The sequence below is a fragment of the Dipodomys spectabilis genome, unplaced genomic scaffold (assembly GCF_019054845.1).
Source record: "Dipodomys spectabilis isolate Male_0828 unplaced genomic scaffold, ASM1905484v1 ptg000050l, whole genome shotgun sequence".
Lineage (NCBI taxonomy): Eukaryota > Metazoa > Chordata > Mammalia > Rodentia > Heteromyidae > Dipodomys > Dipodomys spectabilis.
This window is the reverse complement of record NW_024870727.1, coordinates 4,407,321-4,426,628: the sequence shown is the minus strand read 5'-3', so window position 1 is coordinate 4,426,628 and position 19,308 is coordinate 4,407,321. Positions and strand designations below refer to the sequence as shown.

The following is a 19,308-nucleotide window of genomic DNA, read 5'->3' as shown; positions in this document are numbered from 1 at the left end:
ACATGTTCTTGGAATGTGTGGTGCATCTTTCCTGGGGAGAACAAATAAAGGGGTTTAAGTAACAACACAGACAACGTAAATTGTAGGGTGTACAGTGTGAGATTAAGTTTTAGCATAAGATATATGAAGAACAATGGAGAATGATAGGAACTAATGTTAGCAATGGAAGGTTTAAATCTGGGTAGGACCTAAGATGGCCTCCTTGAGCCAGAGTATTTGAACTGGTGAGAAATAAAATCATCTATCTGATCAAGTTTCATTTTGAGCTAGCTGTTGGTGGTACAAATTTTTAATCCTAGCTCACTCAGGACACTGAGATCTAAACACTATGGTTAGATGCCAGCCTGGGCAGGAAATTCCATGAGACTTCTATCTCAAATTAACCAGTAAGTATCTGGAAGTGAAGGTGTGGTGTAATTCCTAGAGCCCAGCCTTGAGTGAAAAAAAAAAAGTCAAACTAGAAAACAAAGCTCTGGGTTCAAGTTCCAGTATTGGCTTACATACCAAAATAGAGGTTTCACATTTTGTGTTGGAAATATATCAGTGCACAATCTGTGTTTTGGATGATGCAGGTTCCAATTCTTGGACATGTGACCTATGCCCTCTTATAGGGCTCTGTTTCAGGACAAACTCACACTTGATCTAATGCCCTGCAACGGCCAGATAGAAATTCTTCATACTTTTCAAACAAGCAACACCGCATCGGCATTTTTCTCTGAGCCCTGTAAATTATGTCTCCTCTCATGGTATTGTGACATGAAAATGCCTGGGAAGTAGTGAACTACACCTTGGTCAGGAGGCTTTGTCATCTATCCATATACAGGAGTTACAACATTATATAAGACCAGCACTATGCTTATATAACGACACTGACTCTAAGCTTAAATCTTTATTACTGTTTTCTCTAAAAGTCATGACTTCTACAGCTGCCACAGGCCTAAGGTAAATATCATTTTTCAGTCTCCTAGTTTTCCAGGTGATAAATTAAGAAAACACTTTAGAAACATTTTCTCATTTATAAGCTGGCTCCTGGAGTCTGCCTAGCAAATCATGAGCTCTACACCCCCTGCAGGCCTAAGAAATTAAATTCTGAGCAAACCTCTACCAATTATTTCCCCAATAAAATTGTGTAAAAATATAGCTCTATGTTGGAAAACATCAATGGCTAAACCAGACAGAGTCTGTTGTGTATTTCCTTTTCTGAATCTCTAAACATATTTAAGGTGATTTTTTTGTTATTCCTATAAACTCGATGTCATTTGCTTTCTCGCTCTTCTATACTGTGAACCTGTTAGGATTTTTCTCTAACTTCTATTTGTTTAATTTCTTTCTTTTCTTTTCTATTGATGAATACAAGTTATTTGTCCAACATTTCAATGAGGTTTAATTTATAAAATGCCAGCTTTCCTAATCTTCGTCTCATTCACCTTCTCATTTGATCACTTTTAACAGTTTTACAGCCACTCTGAAAGATATTTACCTTTTACTCATTTCCACATACACTAGCAGGAGACACAACCTACCTGCTTTCCTTCCTTCCTTCCTTCTTTCCTTCCTTCCTTCCTTCCTTCCTTCCTTCCTTCCTTCCTTCCTTCCTTCCTTCCTTCCTTCCTTCTTCCTTCCTTCCCTACCTCCTTCCCTCCTTTCCTCTTTTTCTTCCTTCCTTCCTTCCTGCCTTTGTGCCTGCCTGCTTTCCTGCCTGCCTGCCTTCCTGTCTGCCTGCCTGCCTGCCTGCTTGCTTGCTTTCTTTTCTTTCCTTCTTTCTTTCTTTCTTTCCTTTCTTTCTTTCTTTCCTTTCTTTCTTTCTTTCTTTTCTCTTTCTTTCTTTCTTTCTTTCTTTCTTTCTTTCTTTCTTTCTTTCTTTCTTTCTTTCTTTCTTTCTTTCTTTCTTTCTTTCTTTCTTTCTTTCTTTCTTTCTTTCTTCTCTTATAGGTCTGGGGCTTGAACTCAGGGTGTGGGAACTGTTGATTAGTGTTTTGGCTTAAGGGTGCCACACTATCACTTGAGCTACAGCTCCACTTCCACCTTTTTTGGTGGTTATTTGGAGATCTCAAATTCCTCTGAATGAGTAGAGACTCATATCCTAAAATGTAAGTTCTTAGGAAAATAAAGATGCCCTTTGATGTAAACAATTTTCACCATCTCCTTAAACGCACAATAAAAGCTACACAAGCCAGAGATTTTGCTTAAGAACTGGACATCCATAAAAGGAAGACTGAAACTGGAACATTGTGTGTCACCTTGTACTCATATCAGTTCAAAATGGATTAAACACCTCAATGTAAGACATAAAACCTCAAAACTACTACAGAAAGAAGTAGGGGAAACTTTGGCATAGGCAGAAACTTTCTGAGTAGAGTTTCAAAGGCTCAGCAAATAGAAGAGGGAATTGACAAATGGAATTGTAGCAAGCCTAAAAGTTTTTGCAGAATGAAGGACATAGTTACTAACCTAAAAAGACAGCCTACAGAATGAGAGATCTTTGCCCAATGATTATCTGTCAAGGGTCTAACACCAGAATATACAAGGAGCTCAAGAACCTGAACCTCTAAAGAATCAATAACCCAATTAATAAGTGGGCAACAACACTAAATAGAGCCTTCTCAGGGCAGAAGAAGCACAGAACTTGTGGAACAAAGGGTCAACGAATTCAGCAGTGATACTTTACAACTTGGAGGGAGAGGGATGGGAGAGGAATAATGGGAGAAAATGAGGGGTTGACATTGTTCATAAAGAAATCTATTCATTACCTGAGTTATATAATTGTAACCCATCTGTATGTCACCTTTAGAAAACAATTTAAATTTAAAATGTCCAATAAGCATATTGAGAAATACTCAAAATCTCTGGCCATAAAGAAAATTAATTTTTTCTATATCTAGGAATTCTTCAGATCCTAACTTTGATTTTACAGTCAATATTCTTTGGATATTCAGCAGACATCTTTATTGCCATTGAATTTTTCCCTTCCTGGAGACCTCACTACCCAGGTCTCACTACACACTTCTTTATCCAGTTGTTGCACAGGTGCCCAAAATGAGGGCTCATATTTAATTAACAATGGCAAAATGAAGTTGAAGTTTTTGATTTGAGTGGTATTTCTTGAGTAATGGGTTTCCATGTAGAATGTCAGGTGAATTCTTGGATTTGCAGACCTCCTGGTTTTCAGTTTTCTTAGACATTTGCTGCCAATCTATTCTTATTTATTATGAATATATATCCTATTTCCCTACTTGAAGGGAAATGATTGTGCACCAAATGGGTAAGATATCTGAAGTCTCAGCGATGGTAATACCATCCTTTGTGTCAGATCCTTCTGTGAGCTTTCCCTTCAGGATTTTTGTTTCTTGTAGGAATGAGGGAGGAGCAAGATCTGGCAGACACATGGGCTAGACTAAGGGATTCAGGAGGACAGACATCTTTACAAATAGACTTTCATCAGTGCTTCCTACAAAGAGCCCATACGTCACCCCCTCAGACTTCAATAGCTGGAACTGCCAGTTTTTAAGCCTTGCTGGTTTCCGTGGCATTGCATGCATTACTTCTCAGCATCTTTGCTGTAGTTTAACCATTGTTTCCTCATGTCTGTGATGTCAGTTCACACTTGGTAGTCTGATTTAGCATTGGTTGTTTTTGTTTTGTTTGGTTTTATTATTGGTGTGTGGGGATATTATCCTTAGGCTTTTGTGCTCATGACTAGTTAGTGCTCTACCCCTTGAGCCAAAGCTCTATTTCTGGCTTTCTTGGTGATGGATTGGAAATAAAAGTGTGGTGACTCTTTGCTAATTGGGCTGGCTTTGAACTTTGATCCTTAAACCACAATCTTCTGAGCAAATTCTAAAATCTCAGTACTGTCAATTCTCTTGCCAACCTCCCCAAACCTCACCACTCCCTGCTTTTTAAAAATTCACTTTCTTACTACTATTGCTGTCATTCTAGGGGACAATTTTGGGGAACACAGAGGTAAGGCATGTGAACAATCTTCTATCTTTCACTAGGACAGATATTGTGTTTGGACTAAACTTCTTAATAAAGTCTCTAAATGCATTCTCAGTCAGAAGACAAAGCATAACTAAATAAATAAATGAACAAATGAAAATTTATTGCTCATAATTTAAATACTCATTGCAAATAACATTTCTGCTTGCTAAAGATTGTCTCTTTCACTCTTGAATGCAGATGGGAACTTTAGACAAAGCAGGACAAACCTCACCTCCTTGGTAGTACAGCCCATCTCTGCCTCCCTGGTGGAAAAACTGATCTCGTTGCCAGCAGCGACAACCAACAAGGATCTCTGTACCCCTCTAGAACTTCCACAGAAAGGTGAAGTATTTAATATCAGTTTTGTGTGTCCTGTAGATTTTGGGAAGACTGATTATTTTATAAAACTCTTCAATGGACATGTTTATCATTATTCATTGCAAAAACCATTGGCTTTTGCTAAAGGGAACATTTATCTAATCAGTGTCTCTCTTATGGACATGTTTAGAAAGTAATTTTGATTAACTATGAGCACATAGAGGTTAAGAAAGAAGAAGAAAAAGGCATTCTGAGTAGCTACACAGAAAACTAGCTTCACAAAATAAAGCGTTTTGAGCATGCAGGAAAATCAACTCAGCATAGCTTCTCAGTTTCAGCTTCAACAGTATCATTACCTGCCAGGATTCAGTGAATATCAGACAGCTATGTGAGGGATGAAGCCTTTTAGCATAAAGCACTAAAGCCTAATTCCTGATATTGACTAAGAAATCCCTCTGTCTCTACACATCATCACCTAACTGTTTGTCAGGCCTTGGTGGACCCCATACACTAAAACTGAGGTAGTTAAGCTTCCAGTAATGGGATGAAAGCCAAGGGCAAAGCTGCCTCCAGCTTCTGCATTCAAGTTCTAAAGAAAAGACTGTCTTTACATATGCTTAGGTTTGCCTCTAGTTGTTATGTTCTACCAGTTCAGGGCTACATGTCATTACTTTATTTTATTTTTGTATCCAGATCTAGGGGCTCAACTAGATGTGTTTTATCACTTTTTCTCTTGGCAACGAAAGTATTTAAAGGATGTTTTGAAGAAACCTTTTCTAAAAGAAATCTGAACTCCAGAATAGCTTGCTTTTATATACATACTTCACAACATCCTTCAGAGAGCCTCCTAAACTAATAATCAATAGAATCTAAGCAACAATAACAAGTTTATGTCCTCAAAGTAAGAATGTAGAAGAATTCTAGCAGTCTTGTTTTGCTTTGTTTCTGTCATCTGCTCTGAGCTAAGGAAACTTAATGTGGGCTCTGTGCAAACGCAGAAACAGTGCAATATAAATAGCATGTGGGAAAGAAAGCACTGGACTGAAGGGCTAAATGCAGAACCAAGTTTAATTGATTCTACATATGTAATTAGAGCCTCTAATTCATTTCAAGCCCTACTTATTCATGTCAGTTCTCTAGGAGAAGCCTTTGCTTGTCTCTATAAGAGGACAGGTAGCATTCTTCTCAAGTCATGGGAATAAAGTTATGAAATACATTTCTATAATTTCCTATATTGTAACATGGCTGGTGAATTAGCAAATCTCTTCCTCATCAAATAGCTATATCTATTATCTTCTCAATAGGCAAATAATGTTGTAGTAAAGCAAAATAATGCTCTAAGGATGTATCTCCATGATAAATTACCTACATGTAAGACATATGCTAAAACTCATTTTCAATTCCAGGGTTAAAGAAGTAATAAATACAGGTATGTTTTCTAATGAATTATGTCATATCAAATTTTTTCATGAGCATAATAGAGGTTGTTTTTTTAGAATAATTCAGACAAGTATACTTAAATTTGGGGGAAGAAATTTCATATTATATACATATTCATAATGCACTTGATCAAATTCAGAGGAGTTTCATTGTGCTATTTCCTTGACTTCCTATGAAGTATTTTGATTAAATTCACTCCTATATTACAGTTACTTTATAAACACCCTCCATTTTGCTAATTTCTTTATAAGAATTTATAGTGGGTTTTGTTGACATATATAGGTATATACATATATATATATATATAGTAATTTTTGTTTTTCAGAGCTTGACTTACCTCACTTAACATGACAATCTCTATTTCCACCAATTTTCCTGTAAATTTTATAAATTGAAACACTGAGCAAGACATTTAAAATTCTCAAATACTAATTGTGCAATTTTAGTAATAGGAGAAATTGAAACCAGTCTTAATATTGCATAATGATAAGTTTCCCTAAGTAAAATTGGATGACAATACTCATGATTTTTCTCCAAGATAATTATCTTTGAAGTTTCCAATAAACATGTAAAATCATTAGTTGCTCAAGATGATATATATGATGATGGTAGCTGAATAGATATGAAATGAAGTCCTGTTCTTTCCAGCAATAAGAGCAGTGACTAATTGTTCTTAGTTTACTTCATGGTTTATATATTGCAGATAATTTAAGGCATATTGTTAATGTATCTTGTTGAATTTTGTAAGCATATTTCCCAAGTTTTCTCTCAGTTTTAGGAAGCAAATAGTCACTAGTCAAGTTTGAAAGTTAGTATTTAAAAACACAGCTGTGAAAGGTGCAAAGAAGCCAATTATTTACCAAACCTATGTAACACTTTATGTACACTGAATAAGAATTTCCTAAAACCCAGCTGATAATGTAATAGAATTTCCCATGACATGTTCTTTATGAACATCTGCTGTCCAGTTTCTCTAGAAACTTTTGCTAACATTGTCTAAGAATTCCATACTACGAACAATAGAGTTAGATCTTAATAGGTTTAAGTCTGTGGCATATCATATTAACCATATTATAACAATTGAAGAATGACTCAAGTCTGGCCAAACAAGGTAAAGACTCAATTTCTGAACTTTGTTTGAAGAGAACCAAAAGTGAACAAGAAAATATGTTCCTCCAGAATCTTTGGTAGCTATCTGGGACCATAAGGATATCCTATAGGCAAATAGAGCCAACATGAGAATTACTTGGGGGTAGTAGAGGGATTCTTATACTTACCATTTATCTCTAAATAAAGTTTTATGTAAAGCTAGATCTAATGTACTCATATACATGAGTCAATGAATTGCTTCTTATATTTCTCCAAATTTATGTGTTTTTCAATTATCTTCAACTCAAAGTTATATAACTGATACCATAAAAACAACTAAACAAAGGAATTAAATATGTGCATTTATGAACCAGCTTAGGAAAGTAGAATGAGAATTATTTGGAGATCCCAGAAAGAATTAAGATATTTGCCTGAAGAATGAAATAAGGTTAAGGAGAAATGACTTTTTTCTCAAATAAATGTGTTTATTTTCTCAAATAATATGATTATTATTGATTAGGTAATTGGATACTGACTCACATTTCATTTTCTCTTGTCTTTATCTTTGTATTCATAACTTGTATCATCACTTGTTAAGCTGAGGTTGAATCAGAGCATGGAGTCTTAATTGTTGAATAAAATTGGAGATTTTGGTAAATCAATGAATACTATAAATATAATGAAACTGATATAATTTATTGTTAAAAGCAAAAAATGAGTAAAGTCTAAAAAGAAATATTTTGATATATTGATGAACTCATTATTTTGAAAATGATGCTTGCTTATATGTTGCATAAAACTTAACATTGATGATCTTTTATATATTATTTCCTATTCACAATTAAGTTACACTTCTCTTTAGCAAAAAGTAGTTTTATTGGAATAAGATACCATCTACTTCATAAACACATTTATAACCATAGATATTTCAAATATATTTTGAATATTTTCCTTTCCAATTTGTTAGTGTACTTAAAAGTACTCACTATTAGTGGAGCTTTGAAAAATATATTGACTATTATAACTATTATAAGTTGTGTCTATACAAACATTTGCTCACAAATAGTTTATTTTCACTTAAAAAATCCATTGACAAGAAATGTTAGTATGCTTTTATCCTGTGTTATTTTTTGTTAGTTATGAAACTTCAAGTCATTTAAAGCTACCTCAAGATGACAAATCCAGTAATACATAATTATGTTCTGGATAAAAAGAAATTCTTAGCATTATCTATTTTTATGTTTGTATGTATGTGTCTATTGATCTCTACCTAACATCTATCAGCTGTTATCTACCTATCATCATCCATCTGTCTATCTAAATATACATATAGAGATCTCTATGTCTGTATAGACCTGTCTATATATCTATCAATCTATAATCTATTTATCTATCTATCTACATAGTGGAATGTTTTTGTTCTGATATAGCATTACTTTAATTGTCAATATAATAATTAACCTTCTTGCTAGTACAAAAGGAAATATTCAATAAACCAAAATAAACAGGAAAATTAAAATCTTACTTTTGAACAGAGTTGGTGCACTAGCTTTCTGATATTCTTAAAAAAAATACTTGAGATTAATAGCTTTTCAGAAGGAATAGTTTAGTTTGGCTCACAATGTTCTGGATTTGAGTCCATGATCAGTTTCCCTCTTGCTTTTGGCAAGGCAACATGTCATGGGATGGAGTTTGTGGCAGGGGAGGCTGCACTCCTGATGGAGGCCAGAAAGTAAGGTGAGAAACAGATTAAAATGTCTACATCAGGGTATATATCCCCAAAAGACTTACTTATTCCCACTCTGGTCACCTCCTGAAAGTTCAACTGTATCCCTATTACACCCATAACTGGTGACCTAACTTTGTTCCTTGGGTCTCCAATTCAGGCTTCTCCAAACCTTAGCTCTGGGGTTCAATAACTTCCAGAAATCCAAATGGAAGAAAATATCCAGAAAAAAAGATGACAAACTTTCTAATTTGTACAGATGATTTCTATCTAACATGTATATGGTTGTATGGTAGCATCTCACTGTAAAAATCCAGCACGCAAGATCACTTTAGGAAAGACTGATAGATGTGGAGATACAGCAGCCTAGACGTTTAGAAGTAGGAAACTTGGCAAGGGTGACACTCAATTTTACAGCTCTTCAAGTGGGCAATTGCCCCATGAATCTGAGACTGGGCTGGAAGATGAGAGCAGTAATCTGTAGAACTGGAGATCAGCATTCATGAGCTATCAGTCTGAAGTTCTCAGACAAAAGAGAACAAAGTGTCAGAATTCCCTTTGAAGGACTATTCATCAAGGCTCTTTCAGAGTGTGCATAGGTGGGAAGCTTATTGTCCAAAGTCCACAGAAAGTGCAGTGATCTTGGTTCCCCGGGAGTGCAGGTTGGGCTGAGGGTGACAGTACTGTCATTCTCCTAGAACTTTCCCAGAGTCCAGCTTCTTATTTCAACAGTTTTGATCGGATAAAGAATTCACCCTAGACTTAGTATAGAGTTGTTGTTTGCTAAAATGTCTAAAGGGTATCTAAGATGGAATTTTTAGATTACTATCACTCTGTCCCTCTATCCCTCTGACGAGTGTTGTTCTTTTTTTTGCAAATTTCTCATGTTTCTCAGCAATGTTTAAGCCTTTCACATTCTCAGCTCCTTACTCTGATACACATTTTCACTGGTTGGATAATTCACTGGAATTAAATCTAGTACAAATACATTGTGCTTTCACATTTCCTCCACTGTCATTTACTAACTTAGGAATGATTAGAGTCTCTTTAATATCTTTTAAATTCTAGATCTTGTTATTACCTTCATGTAGCCAAAACTTTTATTATTCAGTATTATCAGTGAAATTATTTTCCACTTGTGTCCTTAGATTGTAAAGACCTCATTTCCTCTAAATGGTTAAATCTCCATGTCAGTAGCCATCTCTTCCAATGACCTTCAGGTTAATATAAGGATGAAGTAGCCTCTCCAACAAATTTCTCAGGTTTTTGGTCATAGTATGATACTTGAAATTAACATATTTTCTGAACAAAAGCATGAATAGTTCATGTTTAATTAGAATACATTGCATCCCTTTACATTTCAATACTTTGACGCCTTTTTTATAGCCCAGGAGATGACCAATCAAACGAATTTGTACTAGGCCATTATCAGACAAAGAGTTTTATATGAGCCCATTTAAACTAGTTTTATTTTTCTGTTTGTACTTTCTGTAAATACAGGGTGTTAAATTCAGAGACTTGCATCTGGTCATCTTTTTGCTTTTTGTACAGTATACTTTTGCCTGGTACAGATCTACTTTTGTTTTACTTCTATTCTATTTTTTGGTTCCAGTATTTGGGCTTAAACTCAGGGCTTGGTTATTGATCTTTTGCACTCATGTGGGGCTCTCTACCACTTGAGACACAACTCAATTCAGCATTTTTGCTGGTTAATTCTAGATAAGGATCTCATGGACTTTCCTGCTAGCTTTGAAATGCAATCCTCAGATCTCAGCCTCCTGAATAGTTAGGATTACTGGCCCTTTGGGGACTCTCATGCATGGTCTCTATCTGTTCTTAAGTTCCACTGTTTTGTGACCTTTACTGACCTCCTGGTATCATGATGCTCCCAGTTTTGGCCAGTGTCATTAATGCATGCATGTGCTGTACTTAGATAATAGTATTGCACAGTGCAACAGCGTTTCTCCTATTGTGTCCCATCAGCTTGTCAATGTGTTTTGTCACTAAAACTACTATCTTTGATGACTTTATTATGTTTGAACCTGTCCTGTATCCTCACTGAAGTCATGTATTTTCATTTTCTTTTATAAGCAACAAGTGTGAACATCCTGCCCACTAATTTCAATCTTAATTTATTGTTTCTTGCCCAATTAGCGACGGCTATTTTATTATATCAATGGTGACTTTACAGCTCTGCAAGACTTGGGATTCCACTGTTAAGAAGAAATTTATCCTTTTTTGATGTTTATTATGTGTTTATTGACAAATACTAGCTGGGCGCGGGGGGCTCACACCTGTAATCCTAGCTACTCAGGAGGCTGAGATCTGAGAATTGCGATTCAAAACCAGCCTGGGCACAAAAGTTCATAAGACTCTTATCTCCAATTAACCACCAGAAAACTGGAAGTGGTGCTGTGGCTCAAGTGATAGAGTGCTCGCCTTGAGCTGAAGAGCTCAGGGACAGCACCCAAACCAGAGTTCAAGCCCAATGACCTACAAAAAAACAAACAAAAAAAACCCCCCACAAATACTAATAGAATTATTACTTAATAAAGCCACATAGTTAATTGAGTCAATGGATTATAATCTGTTACTGGGTTTATTTTCATATGGAAGTGGTCAAAATAAGCCAGAAATAGTCACTTCTGCCTGGGTTCTGAGTCACTTGGCACATTCTCATCGCTCTTAGAGTCTTTCTTTCCTTTCATATCATGAGATACACCGTGTCACCTATGTTCTTCCTGCCAGTGCCTTGTTCTCAGTCATTTATTTTAAAAGTCTAGTGTCTCGGAGTGATCACTGCACCTAGAAAACAAGATCTAGATTCTGCCAATGCTGGTGGTTTAGATATGCTGTGTTTTAGTGCTGCCTAATAAACAAAGATAGGAAAATTATGATAGTTCTAATATTCTATTTAATGTAAATGCATAAGATAAATCTATTATGTTTCATAGCAATTTGTCATTAATGTCTACCTATTGCTTCCTATCATCTGTCTTCATATATGCCTCATATCACCACAAGGGCATAGCAAAACTTAATTTTCTTTTTAGTAAACCAGTCCTCTGATAGAAGTTAGCTTCTTATGAGATTGAATATATTTGCTTAGGTTTTCACTTAACCTTTCAATGTGTCCTGCCTCCACAGGGTATAATTCTGATTCCAGAATTCCATGACAGTTCTGACAACTTTCCAGGCGTCATGATCCAATATAATTTGCTCACTTACATCAAATGTTTCACCTGCCTCTACCTTCCTTAAGGTAGACAACTTCCCCACCCCACACATAGCCAAAATATCTGACTATGCACTGTTATCTCTTCAGTGGGGATGTACTTCTTGAGCACTACTCCAGTGTAACTGTGTGTGTGTGTGTGTGCATGTACTAGGATTTGAACTCAGAACCTCTTCCTCGCCTAAGCTTTTTCACTCAATGCTCATGCTCTACCCCTTGAGCTCTATTCACTTCCTCCCTTTCTGCTTCTGTGAAGGTTTGTGGTATTCTATACTCCATGATTGTTGCTATCCTCATCATATTCAGCTTCTCTCTTCTCTCTTTCTCTCTGTCATCAACCTCTCTTCCTGCCTCTCTGTCTCTCTCTCCCTCTCTCTCTCTTCTTCCCTTCCTCCATCCTTCTCTTTCTCTTTCGATCCCCTTATTTCTCCCTTTTCTTTCTATTCTCCCTCTCAGTTCCTCTCCCTCCCTTCTTCTATCTCCCCCCTCTCTCATCCTCTGTCTCTTTATCTTTGTCTCTCTCTCTTTCCTCTCTCACTCATGTACATACACACATGCACACACATATACACACTCACTAAATTGTTTTCACCACAAGTGCTTCTTGCTCCTCCACGCTGGGCCACACTCTGGAACTTGGTTTTCCTCTTCACCTTACATCGTGTTCAGCCTCTTTCTTTGCTCCACAGTGACCACAATCTACTGTCTTGGTCAGTTACTACATTTGGCCAAGCCCTCATGATGGGATTCAGATCAGCAACACCAATGAAGGAAAGAGGAAGTTGGAGAAAATATCTATTTTCTCTTTAGTGTGTGATCATTTGTTTTACAAAACCATTAATTAAAAAAAACTTATCCTCTTTCTTACTTTTTTTCTTTTATTTTCCACTCTAGAGTTAATAGTTACCTATGTTCTATTTGTAAATGTATTCACTCCACTACATAGTTTCTAGTTTTAGCTTCACTCCCTCTGACATATCTAATTGCCACCTTTCCTGCTTATCAAACATTTTAAGTGTTCAGTTATATTTGCACTTGTTTAATTATGTGTGATTTGGCCTTTAATATCAAACTTTCTGACAAGTCTGATATCAATATGATTCTCTTTTTGTTTTTGAGAATGCTGTTAATTCAACTCTGGGAGCTTTAGAAATATTCCATTTGTCTTTTGCACTTTTAATTTTTACTATAAAATGTATACATGGTTTACCTATTTCCTGAAAAACAAAAACAAAAGCAAAAACTTCTAGGTAATTTTCTATGCTTTTCCTAGGCTCTTTTCAGAACTTGTTTTCTTTATTTGGATGGAAGGGGGTTGCTGGTCCTGTAGCTTGAATTCATGGGCGTAACACTTTCCCTGAGCCTTGTGCTCAAGACCATTATTATACTACTTAAGACACAGCTTGGCGTCTGGCCTTTTGGGGGTAGTTAATAGGAGATAAGAGTCCCAGAGTCTTTCCTGCCCTTGCTGGCTTTGAACTTACAGGCTTCTGAGGAACTAGGATTACAGGTGTGAGCCATTTCTGTCTGGTTCTAAATCGCTCATTTCTATTCAATATGTTTTTTCCTTTTTTTTTCTTTTATTTTCTCTGGAGGTGGTGTGGTACTGAGATTTGAAGTAGGTGTTTCATGGTTGTTAGTCAAGTACTCTACAACTTCACCCAGGCCTGTAGAACTTAAGTTCTTTTTGTCTGTGGACTGTTATCAAACTTTGATCCTTTTTTCTCTGCCTCCTATATAGCAAAGAGATACTGCTGTGATCCTCTGGCTTTCAACTATTCCTTGTGACTTTTAGTTGTATTTTCATATTTTGCATGTTTATTCTTTCATGTGACTCTCTAGGAAAATTTTGTATTATCTTCCAGCCTTTCTATTCATTCTTTATTCTTATCTATTTACCTATTCTAGCTGAAGACATATACCTTAGCATTATGCTACTTCAACTAACTATTATTGCCTCTATTTTTAACTGCTCTGAGGTTTCCATTTCTCATGGTTAGTGCATTCCGTTTCTTTGTTAAACTTTAAGTATAACACTAACTTAGAAGTCACAACTCATGTGTTCCTTCTGTTGCTTTTGGAAGTAGATGTCTTCTAAGCTCATTTTCCGTTTTGCTGATTGTGAACCTCAGTTTCAAGTATGTGAGAATTCAGCCCTGTATGGCCTCCATTTTAGGTGACTTACTTGAGGCCTCGGTTTACAAATTCCTATGTTAATATAACCACAGAGTTAATTTTCCCAGGCATTATAAAACCATCTTCATTTTGTATCTCTACATGAGGCAGGTTCAATTCAATTGCTATTACATATAGTTTTAGGAAATGGCTGATTGCTTATGCTTTAATTTTATTATCTCAAGAAATTTGAAGGAAAGATGAATACCCAAGAAAGCAAGTTTGTCCCAGCTACTTTAAACAATACCTTAGGCCAGCAGACATGGGAAGGGCTGACTAACATGCTTCCTGTCCCACTTAGGAATCCTTGCTTTTTAATAGTTCAACTGCTAATACACAGAAGAACATTCATTATCTGTATTCTTCTGTTTTCTATTCACTTCAATTTCTGGTTAGACATTTCATCCGCACTCCAGACAATTATTAATATAAGATCATCCTTTTCTGTTTCTAAACCACCATACATCTTTTAGTCTAGAGTTAAGTCATTTTCTGATTTGAGATAATTTGTTTTCTTTTTCTCATCTGTAATAGGAATTTACCAGTTGACGGATGAATTCTTTCTGTAGCAGAAACTACAAAGTACACAATTATTGTTGTGATTGCTATGAAAAGTAACACAGACTTATTAGTGGTTGTTCAATTTAGTAAAGCAGGCAGGAATGATCACCATTATAAGGAAAGTTTACCAAGACTGTTGACATCAGTTATTAAAACTTAAAGTGTAACCTAGTGTTGGTGGCGCACACCTGTTACTCTACATTTTTAGAAGGCTGAGATCTGACGTTGGTAGGAAAGTCTGTCAGACTGCTATCTCCATTTAACCATCAAAAGACTAGAGGTAGAGATCTGGGTCAACTGGCAATATGCTACCCTGGAACTATAAAACTCAGGACAATACCGAGGCCCTGAGGTCAAGCCCCAGGATTGAAATTGAAAAACATAATCAAAATGTGATCATGATATTCATTTCAATAATTGAAATAGATTCTAAACATAGTTATTTTCAGAGGAGAATATCTAACAGTATAAAATATTACATATCAGGATCAACATACATATGAGAACACAAATAAGAGGAACAAAGGCCTGTTTCTGCGACACAAATATGACATGTTTTAGGTCTAGTCTGTCCAGTCTTTCATTTCATTTTGTCTTGTTTTGCTAGCCTTTGAGCTTTACTGTTCATGCTAGTACTCTATAACTTGAGCTACAGCTCCACTTTCAGCTTTTTTAGTACTTCATTGGAGATGTACATCAGGGACTTTCCTGCCTGGGCTGGCTTTGAACCATGTTCTTCAGATCTCAGCCTTCTAAATAACTACAGGAGGCATGAGCCACCAACACACAACAAATAGAAGTCTTTTTTGCCAGTTAGAAGGCTCTAATGTAAAGAGCATCACCCGCAGAGCAAAAGGGTTTATGTTTGTTCATAGACCTCTCTTTCTTTTAAATAGGAATCTTAGACTCCAGATGTAGAAGGAGACAGAATATTATTAGAATATCTTTCCATATATATATACATATATATTCATATTCTAGGAACTCTGATGGAACTATCAGAAAATATACTTTAAAAGCAACTATCAAAATAGAAAATCAAATGTAATTTAAGAAAAAATGAAATGGAAGGAAACTCAAAGAAGTATTTTATGGTCTGGTGTTGAAAGACTCCACATGTGTGTGAAGACATGTGTATGATGGCAGGGAGTTTGCATTACGGACACCCTATAAAACCAAGGCCGTGGGGTATAAGTAGGAAGTAATCTACTCTTCAATATAAGTTTCCTTCTGCTTGGGTCTTGGGTGTTCAAAACAAAATCTGCCTTTAGGTCTCAAAAGCTGTGGCTTAGAATTTTTACTTCCATTGTAATACAGAAACTCTAAGCCAAACAATTATCATTAAAATTGTTCCCAAGACATGAATGCCTCTGAGATATCTAGCAGAAAAACACGTAATGCTGAGAAAATATTTACCAGAGAAATACAAACCAAAAGAAAGAGGGAGTCATTATATTAATAGTTGAATTTGAGTGGGAGAAAATAATTTCAGGAAGAAAATGAGATTAAAAAAAAGATGTTTTTGGAGTAATTAGTTCATCAGAATTTTTATGGCCTTAAGCTAGTTTAAAGTAAAATCCTATAATATTGCTCAAATCAATTGATAAATCTAATGTAATTCTAGAAAAATGTAATGTATTTTGGTCATTAACTCAAAAAGCATATAGCCAATATAGAATAAGTAATAAGGCTATACTCACACAAATTTGAAGCTTGAACTATTGAAACATGCATAGAATATGTACATGTTTAAATAAGATGTGTTAGTAAAAATACTTATAAAATATTTTTTAAATATTTGTGAAATAGGCTTTATATAGACTAGCATATACGTTAGTCATAATACTTACATGTAGGTTTTAATAAAAGTACTTATTCAATTGAAGTACCTTAAAGGGTCACAAAGCAAATCTAACAACACTAAATTATCAGTAGTATCCATTCTTATGTTCTATTCATAAATATTTTAAATATAAATATTAAAACCGAATCTCAAGCTATTTATGTGATTTTATAATTTGAACATAAACCAGATTTTTAAAGATCATAATAAAATATTAACACAAATTAAATTTTTGAAAAATAAACGTAGGACTTGTCAGCAGTAAGACCTTATAAAGATACCAAAGTACCATAACTACATCTGGATCCCTGTCCAGGCTCAGTGGTCAGAAAGGTTTGCAAGAGAATCATAGGTTAGGGTAGGTTTGGGAAATGTTAGTAAGAACTCATTTCAACCTATCAGCCAGGCATAGTGGAATAGTACACCATGGTCCCATCTATGCAGAAAGTATTAAGTGGGAAGATCATGGTACTTGAGAGCTGGCCAAACACACACACACACACACACACACACACACACACACACACACACACACACACACACACACACAATAATAATAAACAGTTTGAAAAAGAAAGTAATTTTGAAGGTTTAAATGTATGCACATATGTTAAAATAGAAAGATGATAAGCAATACATCTAAATTAAGGAGCTAGGCAAAGAGCAGCCAAGGAAATACAATAAATACATAGTATCAAAGAAAAAAATAAAGTAGGCATTCCTCATGTTTCAGAAACTGCATTGTTGTTGTGAATGTTTATCTGTGTGCTGAGACAGCTCTCATTGGTTAGCCCAGATTTATCTCCACTTGCTATTTCCTGTATCAACCTCCTATGTGCTGGGATTGTAGGCATATATCATAGCGCTTTGCCATAAATTCTTGAATAATCTAGGCAAGTAAGAAAAGATCCCTTAGTCCTATTGGAGACTCTCTAATCCTGACATCAAAACTAGACTAGAATAAACGAGTAGAATAAGCAAACATACACTTAGATTTCTATGCAAATATTCTGAAAAAAAATTAGTCATCAAACACAGCAAAGATAGTTTGACCAAGTAAAGTTATTCCAGAAATACATGCATGCCTAAACAGTTTGAAGCCAACAATTATCCTTATAAATGATTCAACTTCAGTTTATAAAAAATATTTTACCAAATTAGAAATGGAAATGATTTTCTTAGTTTGATAAGGGGAGTTTTCCAAAAAAACCACAGCAATTATTTTTATAGTTAAAATCTTGGATACATTCTTTTCAATGTCAAGAACAACAAACAAACTAAGGACAATTAACGGCTCCTGATCCACACAGGAAAAAATTAAGAATAAAACCTGGCATATCCTTGTATATTACATACTCATCAGTATTTCTATATATAAGAAACACTTTATAATAAAAAAAATTAAAAATGGACAATGTGCAAAACACTGTTTTGGATATAAATGCTTCTAAGTGAAGATCTGGACTTGAGCCTCATTTACCAGTTTCTATTTATTTAATAAATAAAGATAATAGAACCTATTTGTGCTTTCAAGGATCAAGAAGATTCAATATGAATAAATAAATGTACATTAGTTTATGGTGTATGAAAATGGTTACCATAGGCTAGAATGCACTATATTGATGTATGGTACTATTGCAAGTAGTCTTTTGTATATGTTATGTTGAATTAGAAAGAAAATAAAATTGAATCTTCCAAAACCACACATGATTCTCCATCCATACCTAAATCCAACAGGTAGAAAAACTAAAGGAAGTTCACCTATCTGGATAATCTGGAACAAATCTAGAAAACAATTAAAAATAGAGAGACGTATATGATTTTCCAAGTCTTATGGCATTGTAGAAAAGGCAAACCTGTGAAGACAATGTAAGATTAATGATTCCCAGGGAGAAAGGAAAGATGAATACGTGGAGCATGGGAGATATTTAGAGCATAGAAACTATCCTGTGTGATATTACAGGGGTTGATACATGTCATTATGCATTTGTCAAAACCTATAGAATGCAAATCACAAAGACTGAAGCCATAATGTAAGCTCTGGGCTTGGTTAATAATAGTATATTAATAGTAGCCCATCAATCTTGACAAATGTTGCATACAATTGCAAGATGTTACTGGTATGAAATACAGAGAGGAGAGAGGAATATTCATGATCTGTACTTTCTGCCAACATTTTAATAAGCCTAAAATGGATGTGGCAAACAAAACAATCTATTAATTTAGGGGAAACTTAAAAAAAGTGTATATCCTCTAAATGGAAATCGCAATGGCAAGCATGCTTTATGTAGATTCTTTTTAATCAGAGATAAGCTACACAGGCATTCTGCGAAGACACTTATTCTTGGTTTAATCATAGTTTCTGTCATTTTTTTCAACTACTACTTAGTAACCTTCTCTTTATTTCTTTACATTATATTTTCATTATCTGTAAGTAGTTTTATAAAGGAGTTATCATTTAGCAAATCAGTTTATAAGGATAATGAATCTAGATTAATATTATCACATTCATCATTCTCTCACATCCTTCTCAACTTTTTCCTCCAATTTTCCTAGTTTCATAGAATGTGCCTGAAAATGTATGACTGCCTTGTCCCCCTTCCTCTCTCCATTTTTCTCCAGCCTCCCTCTCCCCTTGACCTCTTCTGAACAGCTTTCAAGTACTAGTTTCCTTATTTATTTTGTTGATTTAGGAGTGAGTTTTTCTAAGGAATTGCACCATTTGAATTCTCTTCTGCAATGATCATACTACAGTTAATATGTTTGTGGACTTTTGCATACAACACCATATGTATATCCCTGCATGCTTTAAGTTAAATCAAACTTCCACATACAAAAGAAAACATGTGTACTTGTCTCTCTGGACCTGACTTACTTTATTTAACATAATTCTTTTTCACGTCCATCCATTTATTTTCAAATGATGTAATATTCTTTCTA

General features: G+C 35.1%; 1 protein-coding gene across 1 annotated transcript in view; it reads left to right on the top strand.

The window, feature by feature from the left end:
- The window catches only part of Naaladl2 (N-acetylated alpha-linked acidic dipeptidase like 2), a 910,349-nt gene that overhangs the window by 594,717 nt on the left and 296,324 nt on the right, over positions 1–19,308 (top strand). The window contains exon 6 of the mRNA XM_042678909.1: positions 4,180–4,323. Within this exon, the coding sequence (XP_042534843.1) occupies positions 4,180–4,323 (144 nt within the window). The remainder of the gene's footprint in view (positions 1–4,179; positions 4,324–19,308) is intronic.